Source organism: Rhinatrema bivittatum, chromosome 1, assembly GCF_901001135.1.
Source record: "Rhinatrema bivittatum chromosome 1, aRhiBiv1.1, whole genome shotgun sequence".
Classification (NCBI taxonomy): Eukaryota; Metazoa; Chordata; class Amphibia; order Gymnophiona; family Rhinatrematidae; genus Rhinatrema; species Rhinatrema bivittatum.
In genome coordinates this window covers 537,414,278-537,433,099 of record NC_042615.1, presented here as the reverse complement: position 1 = coordinate 537,433,099, position 18,822 = coordinate 537,414,278, and the positions used below count along the sequence as shown (strand labels likewise).

General features: G+C 45.6%; 1 protein-coding gene across 4 annotated transcripts in view; it reads right to left on the bottom strand.

Moving 5' to 3' along the window:
* PTBP3 (polypyrimidine tract binding protein 3) overlaps window positions 1–18,822 on the bottom strand; it is a 389,014-nt gene that overhangs the window by 24,617 nt on the left and 345,575 nt on the right. For all 4 annotated transcript variants that reach the window (XM_029614330.1, XM_029614322.1, XM_029614348.1 and 1 more), the window contains one exon: window positions 2,119–2,211. In XM_029614330.1, coding sequence (XP_029470190.1) covers window positions 2,119–2,211 — 93 coding nt within the window. The remainder of the gene's footprint in view (window positions 1–2,118; window positions 2,212–18,822) is intronic.

Sequence of the window (18,822 nt, the reverse complement as noted above, 5' to 3'; positions counted from 1 at the left end):
AATGGGCATGGAGGACAATTTGGCAGGATACCAATAGGTTCAATTGATACCCTTGATGGATAATGGACCAAACCCACTAGTCCGAGGTTATACTGAGCCACCATGCTGCAAAGAACCGTAGCCTGCCCCCCACCAGAGGAATCAGAGGATACGCATACAGAGGACCCATGCCTCAATGACGGGCAAAGGCATCATTGAGGCATGGGTGGCTGGCTCATGTTCCCTACGATCCAGTCAAAACCCCATCCCGGGATTCAGTTGGGGAGCCGGCTGGTACTTGGGAGTTCTCTACTGCCTGGGACAGCCATGGGAGCTCACCCTCTGCGAATGGGAGCGAGGGGCTAGAGGATAGTACTTCCTCTGGTGGTAGAAAAAGACTTCCTTTGACTCTACCTTGCAGATCTCCTGGCTGAGAAGGGCGTGTCTAAAGTGCTGGCAGAAAGCTGCTGGAGGGTCTTATGGTAATCCCGTAACTGGGCCACCGCACCCCTCATCTGATCTCTGAAGAGATTCTCTCCTGTACATGGCAAGTCAGCAAGTCTTTCTTGAACTCCGGAGATCTGAGGCTTGCAGCCATGCCATTCTGCAGGTGCTGATTCCCACTGCAGAGACTCTCGACGCCGCTTCATGTTTTCCACACTCCAGGCCCTGACGCACCAGCAATCAGAAGAGGTTTTGCTGCTGTTGAGGCAGTCGCTCGGCTGCCTCTTGCACCTGCTTCCAGAGGTTGTGTGAAAATTGGCTCATATAGAGCTAATAAGAGGTGATGCGGGCAATGAGCTGGAAAACTTAAGAACATGCCATACTGGGTCAGACCAAGGGTCCATCAAGCCCAGTATCTTGTCTCAAACAGTGGACAATCCAGGCCATAAGAACCTAGCAAGTAACCAAAAGCTAAGTCTATCCCAAGTTACTGCTGCTAGTAATAGCAGTAGCTATTTTCTAAGTCAACTTAATTAATAGCAGGTAATGGACTTCTCCTCCAAGAACTTATCCAATCCTTTTTTAAACACAGCTACACTAACAACAAATCCCAAAGTTTAATTGTCCGCTGAGTGAAAAAGAATGTTTTCCCCGATTAGTTTTAAATGTGCCACATGCTAACTTCAAGGAGTGCCCCCTAGTCCTATTATCCGAAAGAATAAATAACTGATTCACATTTACCCGTTCTAGACCTCATGATTTTAAACACCTATCATAGCCCACCTCAGCTGTCTTCTCCAAGCTGAAAAGTCCTAACCTCTTTAGTCTTTCCTCATAGGGGAGCTGTTCTATCCCCTTTATCATTTCTCTCACAAGAGCGTCCATCGCTATGTGATCCTTGCCCGGGGCTGCCAAGGCATGGGTCCGGGAGTGGTTTGGCCTTCTTGAGAGCAGATCTGACAGCTGACGTTTCTCGAATCTGATAGTCTGTTGGACAAGGTAAACCCCACCCGCCTTCCTGTTGACGAAGTACAGTGAGAGTGTTCCCAGATCCTTAGCAGCAACTCCTTAAAGATCTCGTGCACCGGGACCGCCTCAATCTCTTTAGGAGCCTCCATGAACTGGGTGATTTTCAGCAACTTGTGCTGGCATCCTCCTCTGTCAAAAACTGAAAAGGGATGGCCTCATGCACACACACTATGGGCTAGATTTTAAAAGCCTTTGCATAGGCCGCCGGCACGCGCAAAGCCCCGGGACACGCGTAAGTCCCGGGGCTTCGTAAAAGGGGCAGGAGGGGGCGTGTCAGGGGGCGTGTCAGGGAGGCGTGTCCGGGGTCAGTCCAGAGTCCCCCGGCACTGCGGCCTGTGCCAGGGGATGCGAGGCGGCGCATGCAAGTTACGCCTGCTTCAAGCAGGCGTAACTTGCCCAAAGGTGGGGGGGGATGCGGAAGGAAAGTTCCCTCCAAGGCCACTCCGATGGCCTCGGAGGGAATGGAGGCAGGCCGCGCGGTTCAGCGTGTGCAGGCTGCCGATTTTGCGCAGCCTTGCGTGCGCCGACCCCGGATTTTATAAGATACGCGTGGCTATGCGTACTTTTTAAAGATCTACCTCTATATGTGTTTGTGATTGAATGAAAGTTTTGCACACAGATTGAGGAAAATGATTTACAATGTCTTATTACAGTATAAAAACTCACCAAGTTGTGCTTGTGTTGCATCAGCCATCTGCACTAAGGCATTTTCTTTTTTGTTAAAGAGTATCTTCACTCGATGCACATCACCATAGACCCCTAAGATTGTTAATAAAACAAAAAATGTAACAAAACAAAAACAAAAAATGTAACACAAAAAACACATTACAATTCTTTATTTGTGCCAACTGGATGTCTACAGCCTTCATTTATCAGCCATATGAATTTAAAGATCTCTAATTTTTGCTTGACAACACAAACAGAAATAAATGATACTCAACCTGTTACAATAGTTAGGAAATTAACCCTAGAAGCCAAAGAAACTTTCAGTGTTAGTTAATGCTCTACTAGGAAAGTAAGTGATTAGCAGTATATGGCATCTCATGTTTTCAGTTTTGACAATGAAGGTGTAAGACTTTGATTAGGTATTTAGATATGGGGAAAGTTGTTTTTTTTTGTTTTTTTTTAAGAGCTTTTATTTTTAAAATGTGTATTTGGTTTTATATGCATCCATTTATATCTGGATTTATAGCCCGCCTAACACAAAAAGGCCCAGGCGGAGAACAAAAATTTTACATACATAATACAAGACTAGACTAACCTATACAAAATAAAACATTGAGTGATAAAATAAAATAAGATATCAAATATGATAAAAAAACAGACCTATACGAAATATGTAAATATAAACTTGGGACCTAGATTATATTTGGGCATTTATAAGAATGTCATTTACAACCTCTATTTAATGTGAGGGGTGCAAAGCCCTCTGCTATGACGCTCCCTTTAAATCCTAAATTGTAATTTGAAAGTTCCTTGTACATTGTCATTGCAGTTTGATTTTTTGATTAATCCCTTTGGAGAGAAGCGGTTTTGCTATACTTCATATATTTTTATTTTTTCTCCCAATTGGGCTGTGATTTATTGCAATATCATACACAATATGTTTACATAGTAACATAGTAAATGATGGCAGATAAAGATCATCCAGTCTGTCCAGCTGAGATTTAGTTTATATTTATAGAGAACAATCAAGACTCATTAGAATATACCACATGGAAGTCTGTGATGGACTACAACTGGATACTTTGCTGTGTTTGAAGGGAGACATGGCTCTCAGAAACCTGAATCATCAAAATATTTTCAGTTCCTATATAACATGGTAGTTTGTCATCTATGTTTACTGACTAGCTAGACCCTCCCCCAGCTAAGAGTTAGAAGGCTGCAATTCTTACAAAAGAATATTTTGTGAATTGAAGAGGATTAACTAGTTGAAATTTAATTTAGTCACATTCATTGTGCCAAGGTTTGGAAAAGGCAACTTGTCTAGAAATGTTGCCTCATATTTGAGTAAGGAATGCATACTCAAAATAATTGGTCGAAGGGTAGAGCAAAAAGTGCAAGAATGTGAAATGAATGAACCTGAAATGAAAATCCAACTGGATTTCACAGCACGGGCTGGAAGTGTATTTCACTGCACACAGTTTTGCTCTTGGCTTGAGCTAGGACATATGCAAAATTGCCCCCTTCAGCAAAAGGTTCTGTCTATGGGATGAGAAAAACTGTCAGATGGCTAAAAGTTTTTTTTGTTTTGTTTTTTTTAAAAAGGTGCCAGATACTGAGCTGCATATTCACTCTTTGTAAAAACATGCAATACATAGTTTATAAAAAGTAGGCCAAAACATGCTAAGTTCAAAGCCAATACTGTGTTAAAAAAGGCATTAGCACGATCACAATATCAAGATTCAGTGAACACTAACTTTACTGCATATACTGGTACTTATTCTGGGAAAAACAAAACTGAACCTCAAGCCCAGATTTGCCTCAACACTGACTGTTGCTAACATTTCAAAATGAAGCTTCTCGTGGATATAAGAATAGCGGTTCACATTCCAACTAACCTTTCTGTTGAATTTCCTGTCTTTTTAAGACTAAGAACCTTACTGAATAAAAATAAAGCTACAAAATGAGAAAAACACTACAAATCTTTCAATACATCCTCAGTCCTTTATGCATTTTGTAAGTTTTATTAGTTGTAGTATATTTTGTTTCTTCTCATTTTATTCACCACATTTTACTTTGGAAACATATACAAACAGTTATGACAATGAATTTTCCTGAATCCCTACAGATAACATCCCCACAGAACAACAGTAATCTTAAATATTATCACTCTCTTCCCCAAGGCTCCTTTTCAATCTATCCACTAAGCACAAGACTTGAAGACAGATTGCTGGTCAAAGTACTCTGGCATCTATCTACTCACTAAACATTTGGTGGAGAAAAATAGTACAAAACAGAAAATATTCATTTGTTAATAGACAGAAAACTCACATTTATTCTGGAATAAATATTTTGCTAGTAGTAATCCAGAGCAAACAGAAGCTGCATTCTGAGGAGCCACTTAAATGAAGGGGGTCACCTCTTGCTGTCCCACCCTCGGATTTACTGTGGAGGTTACTATGATGAAAACCTTGCATGTATAAGCCTTTCTGTAGGATATTGTTATAGGAATCCTGAAAGAAGTCTTATAGCTTACATAGGGGATCAACATATTTACTGAAATTTCTAAGCCATTTCAAAGAGTACACTTAAAAAGGAGAAAAAAAGAGCAGTATATTTTATGGGGAATAAAATGTGGACAACCTGAAAACTGTACAAAAACTGCAGAAAATCAAGCCAGGAAGTGAAGAAATAGCTTAATGATTAGAGCAGCAGGCTGCAAACAAGGGAAACCAGGTTCAAATCCTGACACTCCTTGTGATCTTGGCCAAGTCATTTCACCCTCCACTGCCTCAAGTAAAACTGTAAGCTCTCTAGGGACATGGAAATACGTTAATGTAATCTACTCAAATGGTGACCTGTCACAAAAGACAGAGTATTTAAAAAAATGAATGAAGAAATGCAGAAACCCAGTAGTTCCATTAATTTTAAAAAGTTGAAAAAACATCAACCACCCAACTAAAGAAATTCCTTAATATAATGAAGACAGACATTTTGGTAATCTGCAGGTTGTAAAACAACATTTTGTTGTCCTATTTTACACCTAAAACAAAAAGCATCCAAAGAAGGCTGCTTTGAACGTTTTCTTCCTTCTACAGTTTTCCATTGCACTTGTGCATATTATTTGCTACTCTGGAAGCTTTAAGGCCATGTTCAAAGCTGCCTCAAAATGAGCAAAGGCATCAGATAGTTGCTGTGTTCAACTGACAAGGAGCAAGTGGAACTTCCATCTGCTGCTCCTTCTGCAGCAGATCCTCATTCGACAGGGCTTCTCCATGTGACTGTAGCATCTTGAACTCATTTGATTCTATGACATCTTCACATCCAAAATAATTTTGCGAGTCACGTGTTGAGTTGTTTTTGTGGAATGGTTTCCATTTCTAACTAACACTGGACATCATGCACACTTTCTTCATTCAAAGTTGATGCTTTCAGTTCCTTACAATATTCAGCGATGTTGCAGTTTTACTAGAATCTAATATAGTTAAGCATTTATATTATGCAAATCCCTAATTCTATGTGAAGTACAGTTAATTATAAAATACAAAATAAAAACAAATTGACTTATTATATCCATCAGTTCCTTTTTCAAATTTATGACAAATTTGCTGCAGGTAATAAAGCCTTAAATATGGGTATTGCTCCTTCAATCAAGATCTGGATCAACCCTTGTGTTTTTGGAGATGTACTTGACCCTCAGGCTGTCAGACAAATCCCCTTAAGTTATTAGGTGGCATTATCTATGAGGCAAAATAGCATTTGATCACAGGACAAAAGAAAAATTGTAAATCACTTCTGAAAAATGCTCAGTCACCGATGCCTTCCTGTTGGAACTGCACATCACTGACAGATGTGGCTTTGTGCAGCCCTTCATGGCTCTTTGATATTCAGAATGGTATACCAGTAGGGGCTTCAATTTAAAAATCACCTGGAGCGTTCCCTCCTAGGAAGTGTCAAGTAATCTTTGGTAGTTTAAAACCTGGCACAGACTTTTCTTAGCAATAATATCCAATCAACATTGAAAACGTATTCTGGTTTGCTGCCTGCTTTGATGATTTTCTTCAGCAGCTTAGGATAATCATAAGCAAAATCTATCTTGGCACTGGCTCTTTCAACACTCATCTTGATGCCATACAAATTTGTGTCTTAAATCTCTCAAATCACCCTTTGCTGGCAGTAAAGACTTCCCTTCAAGGCATGCTCTGTGCTTCAAACAGACCCTTGTCCTGGATTATCACTGTGTTTATGGGAACATTAAGCTGGTTATAATCTTTGATCAATGCATTCAGTCTTTCCATATTACCACCTTTGTGACAAGACAGCTTGGAGATCCAGCATATGTACATTTTCCTAGCGTGTAGCAGATGGACTCAGTACAAATGGGTATAGTGTGCTCGTGCTAGCAGTTGGAGACGGATCTGACGTCAGCACATAGTACATATACCCCTGCAGGAAGTGCAGACGCTCAGTAATTTCCGTCTCCAAAGCAGTTTGGAGCTACCTCACGCTCGCTGAGCGTTTTTCCAAATTCTAAATTCATAGAAGAATTCTACCTGAAGACGAGCCCCGCACTCCTGCGGTGATACCCTCGGGTCCCTCCCCCAGTCGAGTTTCCTGAGGTGATTTCCGTGGTCCCTTGGAGGTAGGAGCCTCGGTCCGGTGGCCGAATCGTGGCAGGGACCTAGCCCCCGAGTGAGAAGGGCTCGGGCGTGGCGTAGGGGCAGCCTCGGTCCCGATCCGTTCGCTGTGAGGACTTGGCCCCCGAGCGAGACGAGTTCGGGCACGGCCTAGAGGCAGCGGGTGCACTTCCTCGAGCACGGCGGTGACGGTAATCACCCTCTCCCCCCGCAGCCGGAGACCATTCGGGTCGCAGCCAGGAAGCGCCGAAGATCAGGTAAGGCTACCCCTGCCCCCTCACAGGGACCTGCTGCGCCAAGGTCCCATTCTCCACAAGAATCCAGCTCAATTCTCTCTTACGGTCTGGCCATTGAGAGGGCTAGACTGAAGAAAAGGGGATACTCGGGGGCGGTAATAGATACACTCCTCCGACTTCAAAAGGTGGCAGCGCTATCCTGCTACGGCCCCAGGAGTGCCGGCAACAGCATTGCCACACTCCCAGACGTTTCACGTTTCCTGAAAGGAGTCAAACACATTCGCCCGCCACTGAAATGGCCAGTGGAACCTCAACCTAGTTTTGGACTGCCTAGCGGGACCTACTTTCAGACCCCTCCGAGGCCTGTCCCTCCGTTTGTTAACCTTGAAGATGGTGTTCTTGCTGGCTGTATGCTCAGCACGCCGCATCTCCGAGCTACAAGCGCTGTCCTGCCGCGATCCGTTTCTCAGAATCACCCCAGGGGCTATCCATCTTCGCACGGTTCCTTCCTTCTTACCCAATGTAGTCTCACACTTCCACCTCAACCAAACCATATCCTTGCCAACCACGGAAGGTTTGAAGAAGTTGGAGGAAGGTCGAATACTGCGTCATCTTGACATCGGCAGGCTGCTGTCCAGATACCTGGAAATGTCGGAAGCAGTACGAAAGACGGACCACCTGTTCGTCCTTCACAGTGGGAAGAGGCAAGGTGAAGCGGCCTCACGGGCGACTATTGCTCGCTGGATCAAAGAAGTTATCAGGGCGGCCAACGTAGAAGCGGGAAAACCACCACCTCTACGAGTCAAGGCTCACTCTACCAGGGCACAAGCGGCCTCCTGGGCAGAAACTAGGATGCTGTCGCCTGCAGAGATATGCAGGGCGGCAACGTGGTCCTCCATCCATACCTTCTCCAGATTCTACCGTCTGGACGTCCAGGCCAGGGAGGACACAGCATTTGCAAGGGCAATCCTAAATGGACCTCGGGCAGCCTCCCACCCAGTCCGGGAGTAGCTTTTGTACATCCCATTTGTACTGAGTCCATCTGCTACAAGCTAGGAAATGGAGAGATTACTTACCTGATAATCTCGTTTTCCTTAGTGTAGGCAGATGGACTCAGCATCCCGCCCGGCTGCCGATAGACATGGTCCTACAGATACCTCCCACCTACTTTTTGGAAACCAGCAAGCCAAGAAGGAATATGCTGCTGCTCAGTTAAGTTTGGATGGTAATAAGGCTTAAACAATTGACTTCAATAATTAAGTACTTTCATGTCCTGAAGTTCAACTAGGGGTTCTTTGTTCAATCGATTTGATGTTGCAGTTTTTTGTAATTTTTTTCTAGTAAGATTTCTGAAATTTGCTCATTCTTTAAAGTTGAGTTGTTAAATCACCATTTCCCCTCTACAATTATGGATGTTTCACAGTTTACAGTCAAGAGACTGGAGGTGCCTCAGTTTTCAACTGTTTCCCATATATCAGATGATGAGATGGCAAGTGCTAAAAATATTAAATCAACTTATTGATTCCTTTACCAGCTAATTTGATTAAATTAGCGAGTAACACTGTTGTACCCATACAGACAGATTAATTCCTTCCTAGGTCAAAGTTATGTCCTCCATCTTGCTGATACATGCAGTCATTAGGCTTATTCAGAAAGTCCAGAGCTGATCCAAATAACGACTATCCGCCTGCCTTCAATCTTTTCTTGGGAAATTATTGGAGGTGCTGACCTACAGGCAGCTAATATTTTTTTTTTTGGAGTGTAGCTAAAGTTCTTCATCCTTTCCACTCAGGACTCTGAAAGGGACAAGGCATGGAGATTCTTCTCCTGTCCCTTGTAAATAATACTTGAATGGCTGCCAACAAGACCAGGACTCTCTCTGTGCTCCTGGATTTGTCCACAGCCTTCGAAACTATCAACTATATTATGCTTTTGCTTTGCCTGACTGAGAATGGGGTAAATGATATAGTCTGACACTAGTTATGCTTTTTTTTTTGTCCAATAGGATGCACTGTCATTTGGAATGGTACACAATCTTCCATTTCTAGAATGGTTTGTGGAATTCCGCAAAGTTTCGTGCTCTCCCATCTTTTAAATATATTCTTTAGCCTGGTAATTTCTATTGGTTAGGCATTTGGTAAGAGAAGTTACATATATGCTAATGATATCCAATTATGGGTATCTGTGGGCCAAGACCAGGCCATTGCAGAAGCTAATCTGAATCTGTGGCGGATTGTTGGAAAGCCATAAAATCATAGAAACATAGAAATGATGGCAGAAAAGGACCAAATGGTCCATCTAGTCTACCCAGCAAGCTTATGATAGTATCTGCTGTGCCATGCAGGTCACCCCCATACTTAGTTTCCCAGACTGTAAAAGTCAGGACCTTTGTTGGTTGCTGCAGAGTCCAATTCCCCGTTACCTCTTGCCATTGAAGCAAAGAGCAATGTTGGAATTGCATCAAAAGCATCAGGCTTATTGGTTAAGGATAGTAACAGCCACATTAGCAAATTACCCCCATGCTTGTTTCCCCAGACCGTAAAAGTCAAGGGCCTTATTTGGTTGCTGCCTGAATCCAATTCCCCCTTTCCCTCTGCTGTTGAAGCAGAGAGCAATGATGGAGTTGCATCAATATGAAGGCTTATTGGTTAAGAGTAGTAACTACCGCACCAGCAAGATATCCCATGCACTCTTTGCTTCATGTCCATCCTCTAGCTTTTAGGGATCCACAGAGTTTATCCCATGCCCTTTTGAATTCTCTCACTGTTTTTGTCTTCACCATCTCCTCCGGAAGGGCATTCCAGGCATCCACCACCCTTTACGTGAAGAAATATTTCCTGACATTGGATCTGAGTTGTCCCCACTAGAGTTTTGTTTCTTTGACCCCCTAGTTCTACTGATTTCTTTTCAACGGAGGTGGTTTGTCAATTGTGCATCATTAAAACCTTTCAGGTATCTGAAGGTCTCTAACATCTCTCCCCTGCACCTCCTCTTGGGTAAACATATTTAGGTCCTTCAACCTCTCCTCATAAGTCATTTGATGGGGGCCCCCCCCCATTTTGGTCACCCTTCTCTGAACTGCCTCCATGCTGTCTCTGCCCCTTTTGAGATATGGTCTCCAGAACTGAACACAGTTCTCCAGGTGAGGCCTCACCAAGGACCTGTACAAGAGGATTATCACCTTTTTCTTACTGGTTGTTACTCTCTCTATGCAGCCCAGCATCCTTCTGGTTTTAGCTATCGCCTTGTCATATTGCTTCACAGTCTTCAGATCGCTAGATACTATCACCCCAAGGTCCCTCTTTTGGCCCGTGCACAACAGCCTTTCACCCCCCATCACATACAGCTCTTTTGGATTACTGCACCCCAGATGCATGACTTTGCACTTCTTGGCACTGAATCCCAGCTGCCATATCTTCAACCACTGTTCAAGCGTCCTTGAATCATGTTTCATTCTCTCTACTCCTTCTGGCGGATCCACTGTTGCAGATCTTAGTATCATCCGCAAATAGACAAACAACCTTCTATTACCTCTATAATGTCACTCACAAAAGATATTGAACAGAACCGGTCCCAACACTGATCCTTGCGGCACTCCATTTAACACTGTTCTCTCTTTAGAGTAGGTTCCATTTACCATTACATGCTGTCTTCTATCATTCAACCAGTGTGTAACCTATTCCATCACCTAGGCACTCACTCCCAAGCTTCTCATTTTATTCACAAGCCTCCTATGCGGGACCGTAGAAAATGCTTTGCTGAAATCCAAGTAGATCACATTGAGTGCTTTCTCCTCAATCCAGTTCTTTAATCAATCAAAAAAATCTGATTTGCCTGACAGAACCTTCCCCTGATGAATCCATGTTATTGCGGGTCCAGCAATTCTCCTGACTGTAGACAGTTTACTAACCTTTCCTTCAGCAGTCTGCCTTAATTTTCCCATCACTGAGGTTAGGCTAACCGGCCTATAGTTTCCAGCCTCCTCTCCGCTACCACTCTTGTGAAGCAGAACCACCATTGCTCTTCTCCAGTCGCTCAGCACCACTCCTGTTTTCCAGGGATCTATTAAACATGTCATGCAGCGGACCAGCCAGCACATCTCTGAACTCCCTCAGTATCCTGGGATGAACCTCATCCAGCCCCATGGTCTTTTCCACTTTCAATTTTCCTAGCTCTTCCCAAACATTCTCTTCTGTAAACAGCGAGAACATAAGAATCTTAAGACAATGTACAGGCTATTACCGTATTTTGCGCTCCATAAGACACCCCTGACCATAAGACGCACCTAGGATTTAGAGGAGGAAAAGAAGAAAAAAATTGTCCACATGACGGGCTCTGTACGGAGCTCCCCCAGGAGCAAATGTAGCATCTCTCTCTCTCGCGGGCCGTCCCCCTCCTCCTCCTCCCAACTCAGCCCAATCAGTGTGGTTGTGCAGGTCAAATGCATGAAACATCTAATATATCTAAACAAATGAGAAGGAAATGGCCTGTACTATTATTGGAAAATTTTTCACAAAATACTGCTCCCAAAGATTGTCAGCAACCTTTTTGTTAAATCTATGACCGCATCATCAAGCCTGACAGCGTGCTCCCTGTATATTCAAAGCGGGGGCCGCCCGCCAGATGATTAGAAGTCCAGGCGGCCCCCGCTTTGAATATACAGGGAGCACGCTGTCAGGCTTGATGATGCGGTCATAGATTTAACAAAAAGGTTGCTGACAACAATCTTTGGGAGCGGTATTTTGTGAAATATTTTCCAATAATATTTCCTTTTGGATAATGATTTATTAGAGTGGAAATTAGAATAGTTCTTTTTTTGGTCTGTACTAACTGATGCCCTATATTGTCTTCTGCTGGCAGAGCTTCAGCTCCCTGCCGGTCTGCTGTTCACGGGGTACATCTTACTGTGAAGCTCGGCGTAGCGCAGGTCAAACATCAGCTGTTTGAACCGCGTGCGCTACGGAGGCCCCTCCAGGTCAAACAGCTCCCTGCCGGTCTGCTGTTCACGGGGTACATCTTACTGTGAAGCTCGGCGTAGCGCAGGTCAAACATCAGCTGTTTGAACCGCGTGTGCTACGGAGGCCCCACCAGGTCAAACAGCTCCCTGCCGGTCTGCTGTTCGAACTGGAGAGTTCTTTGTAGCGCACGCAGTTCAAACAGCTGATGTTTGACCTGCGCCATACTGATTGGGCTGAGTTGGGAAGAAGAGGAGGGGGGACGGCGCGTGCGAGAGGGCGAGATGCTACATTCGCTCCATAAGACGCACAGACATTTTCCCCCCACTTTTGGAGGAAAAAAGTGTGTCTTATGGGGCAAAAAATACAATATTTGTTATATTTTCCTGTATTACTTGCATGAAGTCTTAGATCTTTAGTAAGCATTTTAAAATGTTTTGGACCATTTCATTTCGTTTGAGATATGTTAATCCCTGCTTATGAATACTACCTATGTAAACCATCAAGATTCCGCAGAAAGGATGTTACAATCCACATCCAGTAGATTAAAAACTTCAAGATGGCCTCGATCAGGTCTCTGTCCATTTCATCCGTTTGGGTTGGAGGTTTGTAGATCACACCGGTAAAACTGGAAACACCATCTTCTCTTTATAGGACAGTCCATAATGCTTCTTCTTTACCCCATGTCCCTTGCAATTCAGTTGCTTGTATTTTGTTTTTGACATAAAGAGCTCCTCCCGCTTTTCTGATCTCTCTGTTATTCCTTAAGTTATAGCCTGGGATGGCTGAATCCCAGTGATGAGACTCAGTGAACCATGTCTCCGTAACAGCAACAATGTCCAAATTCCGCCTCTACCATTAGGTCTTGCAGCTCTGGGATTTTACTTCTCAAAACTACTAGCATTTGTGGTCATAACTTTCCAGCTGCGCTTCTTAGTCGCCTTTTCTGTGTTTTTTTTGTTTTGTTTTTTTACTGATTGATTTTATTACTTTCTCTTCCCGCTTCCTGCATTGTTTAGAGGTGACATTCCAATTTCACTGGCCACCTCCTGCCACCCCCACCCCCTAGATTAAATACCTGAATGTATGATCTGAATTTTTCACTTAGTATCCTCTTTCCTGTTAGACAAATATAGCCATCTTTACCATATAATCTTTTATTGCTCTATACATGGCCCCAGCTTCCACTGTATCCAAAACCATTTTCCTTACACCAGGTTTTGAGCGAGACATTGAAATTATCATTATGGCATAATCTCTCTCTTCCCTTTCCATGAACGTACTTCTGAAAAGGCAATAGTCTTTGGCATGTGTATAATTCTCTGCTCTCTGAGCCTGGTGAGCCTCTATGGCTAATCAGGAGAGCAGCGGTGTGGTATCCCCATCAATTAAGGGTATTTCTCTGAAATCAACTGGAAAGGTTAAAAGTGGGTGTGCTTTTGGATGCAGAGTTACCCATGGAGCACCAGATTTCTTCCACATTTCGTAGTGCCTTTACTAGTCTGTGCCTCATTTGTCAGTTGTGTCTTGTTACTATTATACATTCCCTGATTATGACCAAGATACAAGTACTATAATAGCCTGTACCAGGGGCTACCAAAACAGTTATTTAAGAGTTTGCAATTGCTGCAGAATATATCAGTTTGTTGCAGGAACTTCACTAGCAACAGATGGAATACAGGATTAATTTCAAGGTTCTCCGCTTAGAATTTCATTTTTTATAACAGGCTGGCCCACCATATTTATATGACCACTTTACACTCCAAGTAAGGCCCTTGGTCATCTCAGCAATCACTTTTGGTGGCTCTAGGTCTGGCTATTAAATTTGTTTCAAACAGAACGTTTGCTTATTATGCATCTGTATTTTGGAATGGAATATAGCTGAAGTAACAGCAGGAGGCAAACTGCTTGACCTTCCAGAAGGAAGTGAAGGCTTGGTATGTTCACATTTTTGGAGAATAAAAGACTGACAAGTGCCTGTGGGGAGGTCCTCCCTTAACAGGGCGCTTGCTGGAGCGGGAGCCCCCCCCCCCTTACCTCAGCGAGGGGTCCGTTGGTCTCCAGGGGGCGGGCCGGGGCAGCCCGACCAGGCGAGGTGACTGCATCCGGATCGGCGCGTCAATGCGCAATGACGTCGTGTCGACGCGCATCGATGCAGCGATCTCAGCCCCAGGGTCTCGCGAGACCCGGGCCTTTAAATCCGCGGCGAGTGCCGGGCTAGACCTCTTTTCGCTGGCCGGCGCTCGCGTTTGTGTGTGCAATCGCAGGATCATTCCGGGAACAGGCCCCGGGACTAGGCGGGAGTCTGAGGCGGCCAAAAATTGGGCAGGCATCGCGGCGGACGCCCCAAAAAGGGGACCTGGAGGTTGGATTTTTACTTAAAGGCAAGCGCCAGTGTACCCCCCCCCCTTGGTGGCAGGTTCCGCCACCATGGTACACAGCACTGACAAGCACCACAGCTGGGAGAAGCGAACAGCCAGCAGAAGCAGGGTTGAGAGGGGAGGCGGCGCAGGTCATGGAGGAGCAGGTGAACACGCAGGAACCGCCGGAAAAGGAACTGTCCATGGGCGAGGTCAGCGACGCTCCCAGCAAGCAAGCAGGGACATCCCGGGAGCCGGAGGACACACGAGAAGAGCATGCAGAGGAGGACAGAAACCACGGAGGAAGAGCGGAATCAGCAAGAAACGCAAAAGGCAAGAGGGCCAAAAGAAAGAGAAATGACAGTAATTCCAGTGGGGGATCATCAGGGGAAGAATCGGAGGGAAGTGAGGCTTCGGTAGACACTTCAGTTAAGGCTCCATGTGATATAGTGTCAGCCAATACGGCTGCGGTAGCCCTTCCCAACTTGGCCAAGTTGTGGGAGAGTGTGCCAAAGGCATTGCGAAGTAAGATTAGGAAACATGAATACATTGATATATTCACAATCTTGGAGGGAAGGAAAGGGGCAGCGGAAAAGAGGAAAGGCAAAAAGAAGGAGGAACAGAAAGAGGCGGAGGTAAAGGTGGCTAGGAACATAACCAACTGGTCCAGGGCCTTTTTAAGAATGGTCAGTGTCATCAGGAGGGAGGATCCATCACAATACGCCCCTATGCTGAGTTATGCAGATTCCACCCTAGAGGCATACAAGGCGTATCAGGGGTGGTGTTGGTTAATTTACAACGAGAAGTTCAGGGATAGGATGGAGGAGAATAGGAACCTGTCCTGGGCAGCACAAGATGTGGGCTTGTGGTTGCGTCAAATGACCTGCAAGGTCATGGAGTCCGGAACAGCGCGCAAACCGACGAGGTCATCTCATGGGCAGGTGGGTGTGGGTACCACACGGTACGGGGATACTGGCAACAGCAGGGTGTGTTGGCGTTTTAACAAGGCTGGGTGCACGTTCCAGGATTGTAAGTTCAAACATTTATTCGGTATGTGCGGCCCCTCATCCGGCAACGAAATGTACGAAGAAGGGTCAGGGGCATATGGCCGGGAGTAATGGGAAAGGAAGGCAGTGACCCTGAGCTTAAGGCACCGTCCCCGGTGCGGTTATCGCTCATCTCGGAATGGTTGGCTGGATACCCGAGGCGAAGGGAAGCAAGACAGCTGAGGGATGGTTTTGAGCACGGTTTCAGGATTCCTTTCCAGGGCAAGATTACAGGGACAGGTTACAAGAAGTCATCTTCGACAGTTAGGCATGCGGATATAGTGCAACAAAAGGTAGACAGGGAGATCGAATTGGGCAGGATGGCAGGACCCTTCGCGGATCTCCCATTCAAAGATATGATGCTGTCACCTCTGGCAGTGGTGCCAAAAAAGGAAAAGGGGGAGTTTAAGCTAATACAGAATCTATCTTACCCACTAGGGGGGTTCGGTGAATGACGGCCTCCCAGAGGAGGAGTGCACGGTGCAATACGCCTCATTTGACGAGGCCGTAGCATTGGTGAGAAGATGCGGGGAAGGGGCACTAATGGCAAAGGCGGATATCAAATCGGCGTTTAGATTGCTCCCAGTACACCCCGACAGCTTTCCCATTTTGGGTTTCCACTTCCAGAGTGTGTACTACTTTGACAAATGTATGCCGATGGGGTGCTCTGTCTTGTGCATATTTCGAAATGTTTAGTACTTTCTTGCACTGGGCCTTGCAAAAAAGGGTGGGGAACAGTAATGTGGCACATTACCTCGATGATTTTTTATTTGTGGGGCCAGCCCATGCAGACACGTGTGCTAAAACACTGTCGGCATTCCAAGAGATGGCGGAGGAATTCGGGGTTCCTTTGGCTGAGGAACAACGGAGGGCCCAGCGACGACGCTATCCTTTTTAGGGATCGAATTGGACACACTGGCCATGACATCACGGTTGCCACTCGAGAAGTTGCACAAGTTACGGAGCATGCTCAGACAGGCATTGTCAAGTGATAAGTTGACGTTGGTGGCCATACAAGCCATAATAGGGAGCCTGAATTTTGCATGCCGGGTGATCCCAATGGGGAGGGCATTTTTGAGACATCTGGCAGACGCTACCAAAGGGGTGAGACGCCCGCGACATCACATCAGAATCACACGCCCCATAAAGAAAGATATGTTAATGTGGTTAGAATTCCTGAACAGTTTTAATGGGGTTTCAATGTGGCAGGACGAAGCGGTGTCGAATCAGGACTTAGACATACATACGGATGCATCGGGAGGATGGGGCTTCGGGGCTTACTGCCAGGGCGCATGGTGCACTGCACCGTGGCCGGCTGAATGGGTAGAGAATGGGTTGGTAAAAAACATCACATTCCTTGAGCTATTCCCGATATTAGTGGCCATCATAGTTTGGGCGCATAAGTTATGCAACAAGAAGATAGTATTCTGGTCGGACAATTTGGCAGTAGTGACAGTTATTAATAGGCGGCATGCTGTTATAAAGTGGCGGAATTGCTGAGGGAAGTAGTACTACAGGGCTTGTGACTTAACATGACAATACGAGCCAAGCACGTGCCAGGCATTCATAACCAGGTGGCGGACGCGTTATCCCGGGCTAAGTGGGATCTCTTTCGTCAACAGGTACCAGAGGCAGACAAGGAAGGAGTCCCAATACCGAAACGATTATGGCAGATTGGAATGATACAGAATGGGGGCTGCTGAGGGCATCTGTTGCTCCGGCGACATGGAAAGCCTACTGCAAAGGATTTACCAAAGTTCAGGCATTCTTACAGGAGCAGGGATGGCATGAGGGAAGGGTAGAGGGTAGGCACATCGAACGCTTCGTGGCATGGGCAAAAGAGGAGGGAATATCCAGGGGAGCGACGGTGAACCAACTGGCAGGTTTCACATTCTTCGCGAAGGCGCAAGGCCTGGGTGACCCCCTGGACAACTTCATGGTTAAGAAGTTGTTGGCGGGCTGGGCCAGGTACGCAGTTTGGAAAGGGGACAAGAGGCGGCCAATAACTCACGAGATATTGGTGCGCTTATGGCATGCGGTTCCTCAGGTCTGTGCAGATAGATACGAGGCGATATTGTTCAGGGCCGCTTTCTGTCTGGAATTTTTCACGGCATTAAGGGTTAGTGAATTGGTGGCGTCATCCAAAAGGGATGAAGGAAATGATGGCATTCTATTTAATAACGTAATGGTGCAAGAGCAAGGAATTAGGATAAGGGTACACAAATCAAAAACAGATCAGAGGGCAAAGGGGGCTGAAATACGGTTGGCACCGGTGGCGTCACAGGTGACGTGCCCAGTGAAGAATGTGGAAAACTTCCTGCAAATTAGGCCAAAAGGGGGAGCCCATTTATTAATACATAAGGACGGGGTACCGCTGACCAAATTCCAGTTCGCGGCGGTGCTACGTAAGGGGCTAGCCAGCTTAGGGCTAAATCCGGGTGAGTACGGTACCCATTCGTTTAGGATTGGGGCCGCAACAAGCACTGCGCAAGCGGGCTTGTCCATGGAGGTTATTCGAAAGATTGGCTGGTGGCAATCGGCAGCGGCCAATAGGTACGTGAGGTCGGGAGCGGTACAAACCGGGCATTAACCAAACAATTCCTATTTCACCCGCAGGTCCATTCCCACAAAGGAAGATAGTATGGGTGTTAGGACATTCCTTCGTGCATTGGGCGGCCCGGAGGGCTCACGAGAGAACATACGGCACACACTTGGGTTTGGCACCACGGGGGACCTGCTTGATATGGATGGGAATCCGAGGTATGAGATGGGGACAACTGATCCCGGAGGTACAACACAGTTTGCGTAACCAGCAAAGGCCGGATGTCATAGTTATACATTTAGGAGGCAATGACCTGGGCGAGAATACAGCAAAACACTATCCCAGGCCGGTGGCGGGGGTACCCAAGTCGGAGGGCCAGGAGGACACTGTGGACAAACCGGCGTCCTAGGAGAAAGGAAGTGTGGAGATGTGGGCATAGGCTGCCCGGGGGAATGGCCCCGTGGCTTGGACACAGTGGGGGGCCGGTAGAATTGGGTGGCAGACTGGCTTAAATGGCAGACGCCGGTAAGAAGCCTGTTTTCACCAAAACCTGGTCTGTGTCTGTGCTTTATATATTGGTGTATGGTGGAGGACGGGGAGGGGAATGGGACGCGAGGGTGCAAGCTGCCAATGTTATAAGCTGTTTATTTGTTCTCTTCTTTTAGGGTTCTGGTATTTGTATATTTCATCAGGATGATGTATTTATGTTTATATTTGATTTTATGCTGTTGTATGTTATTTATATGTTTGCATTGTTTATGTGATTTTAAACTTGTAACTAGCTTTGAGCTTTTATGATGGAATGAGATGTCAAATCTGAATAAACTTTTGTTTTGCATATGTCCAAAAGGATGAGGGTGTGTGTGGAGAAATGCATCAGGCACAATTATAGCAACTGCCATTGCTGAAAATGGCTGTGGATTGTAGAAAT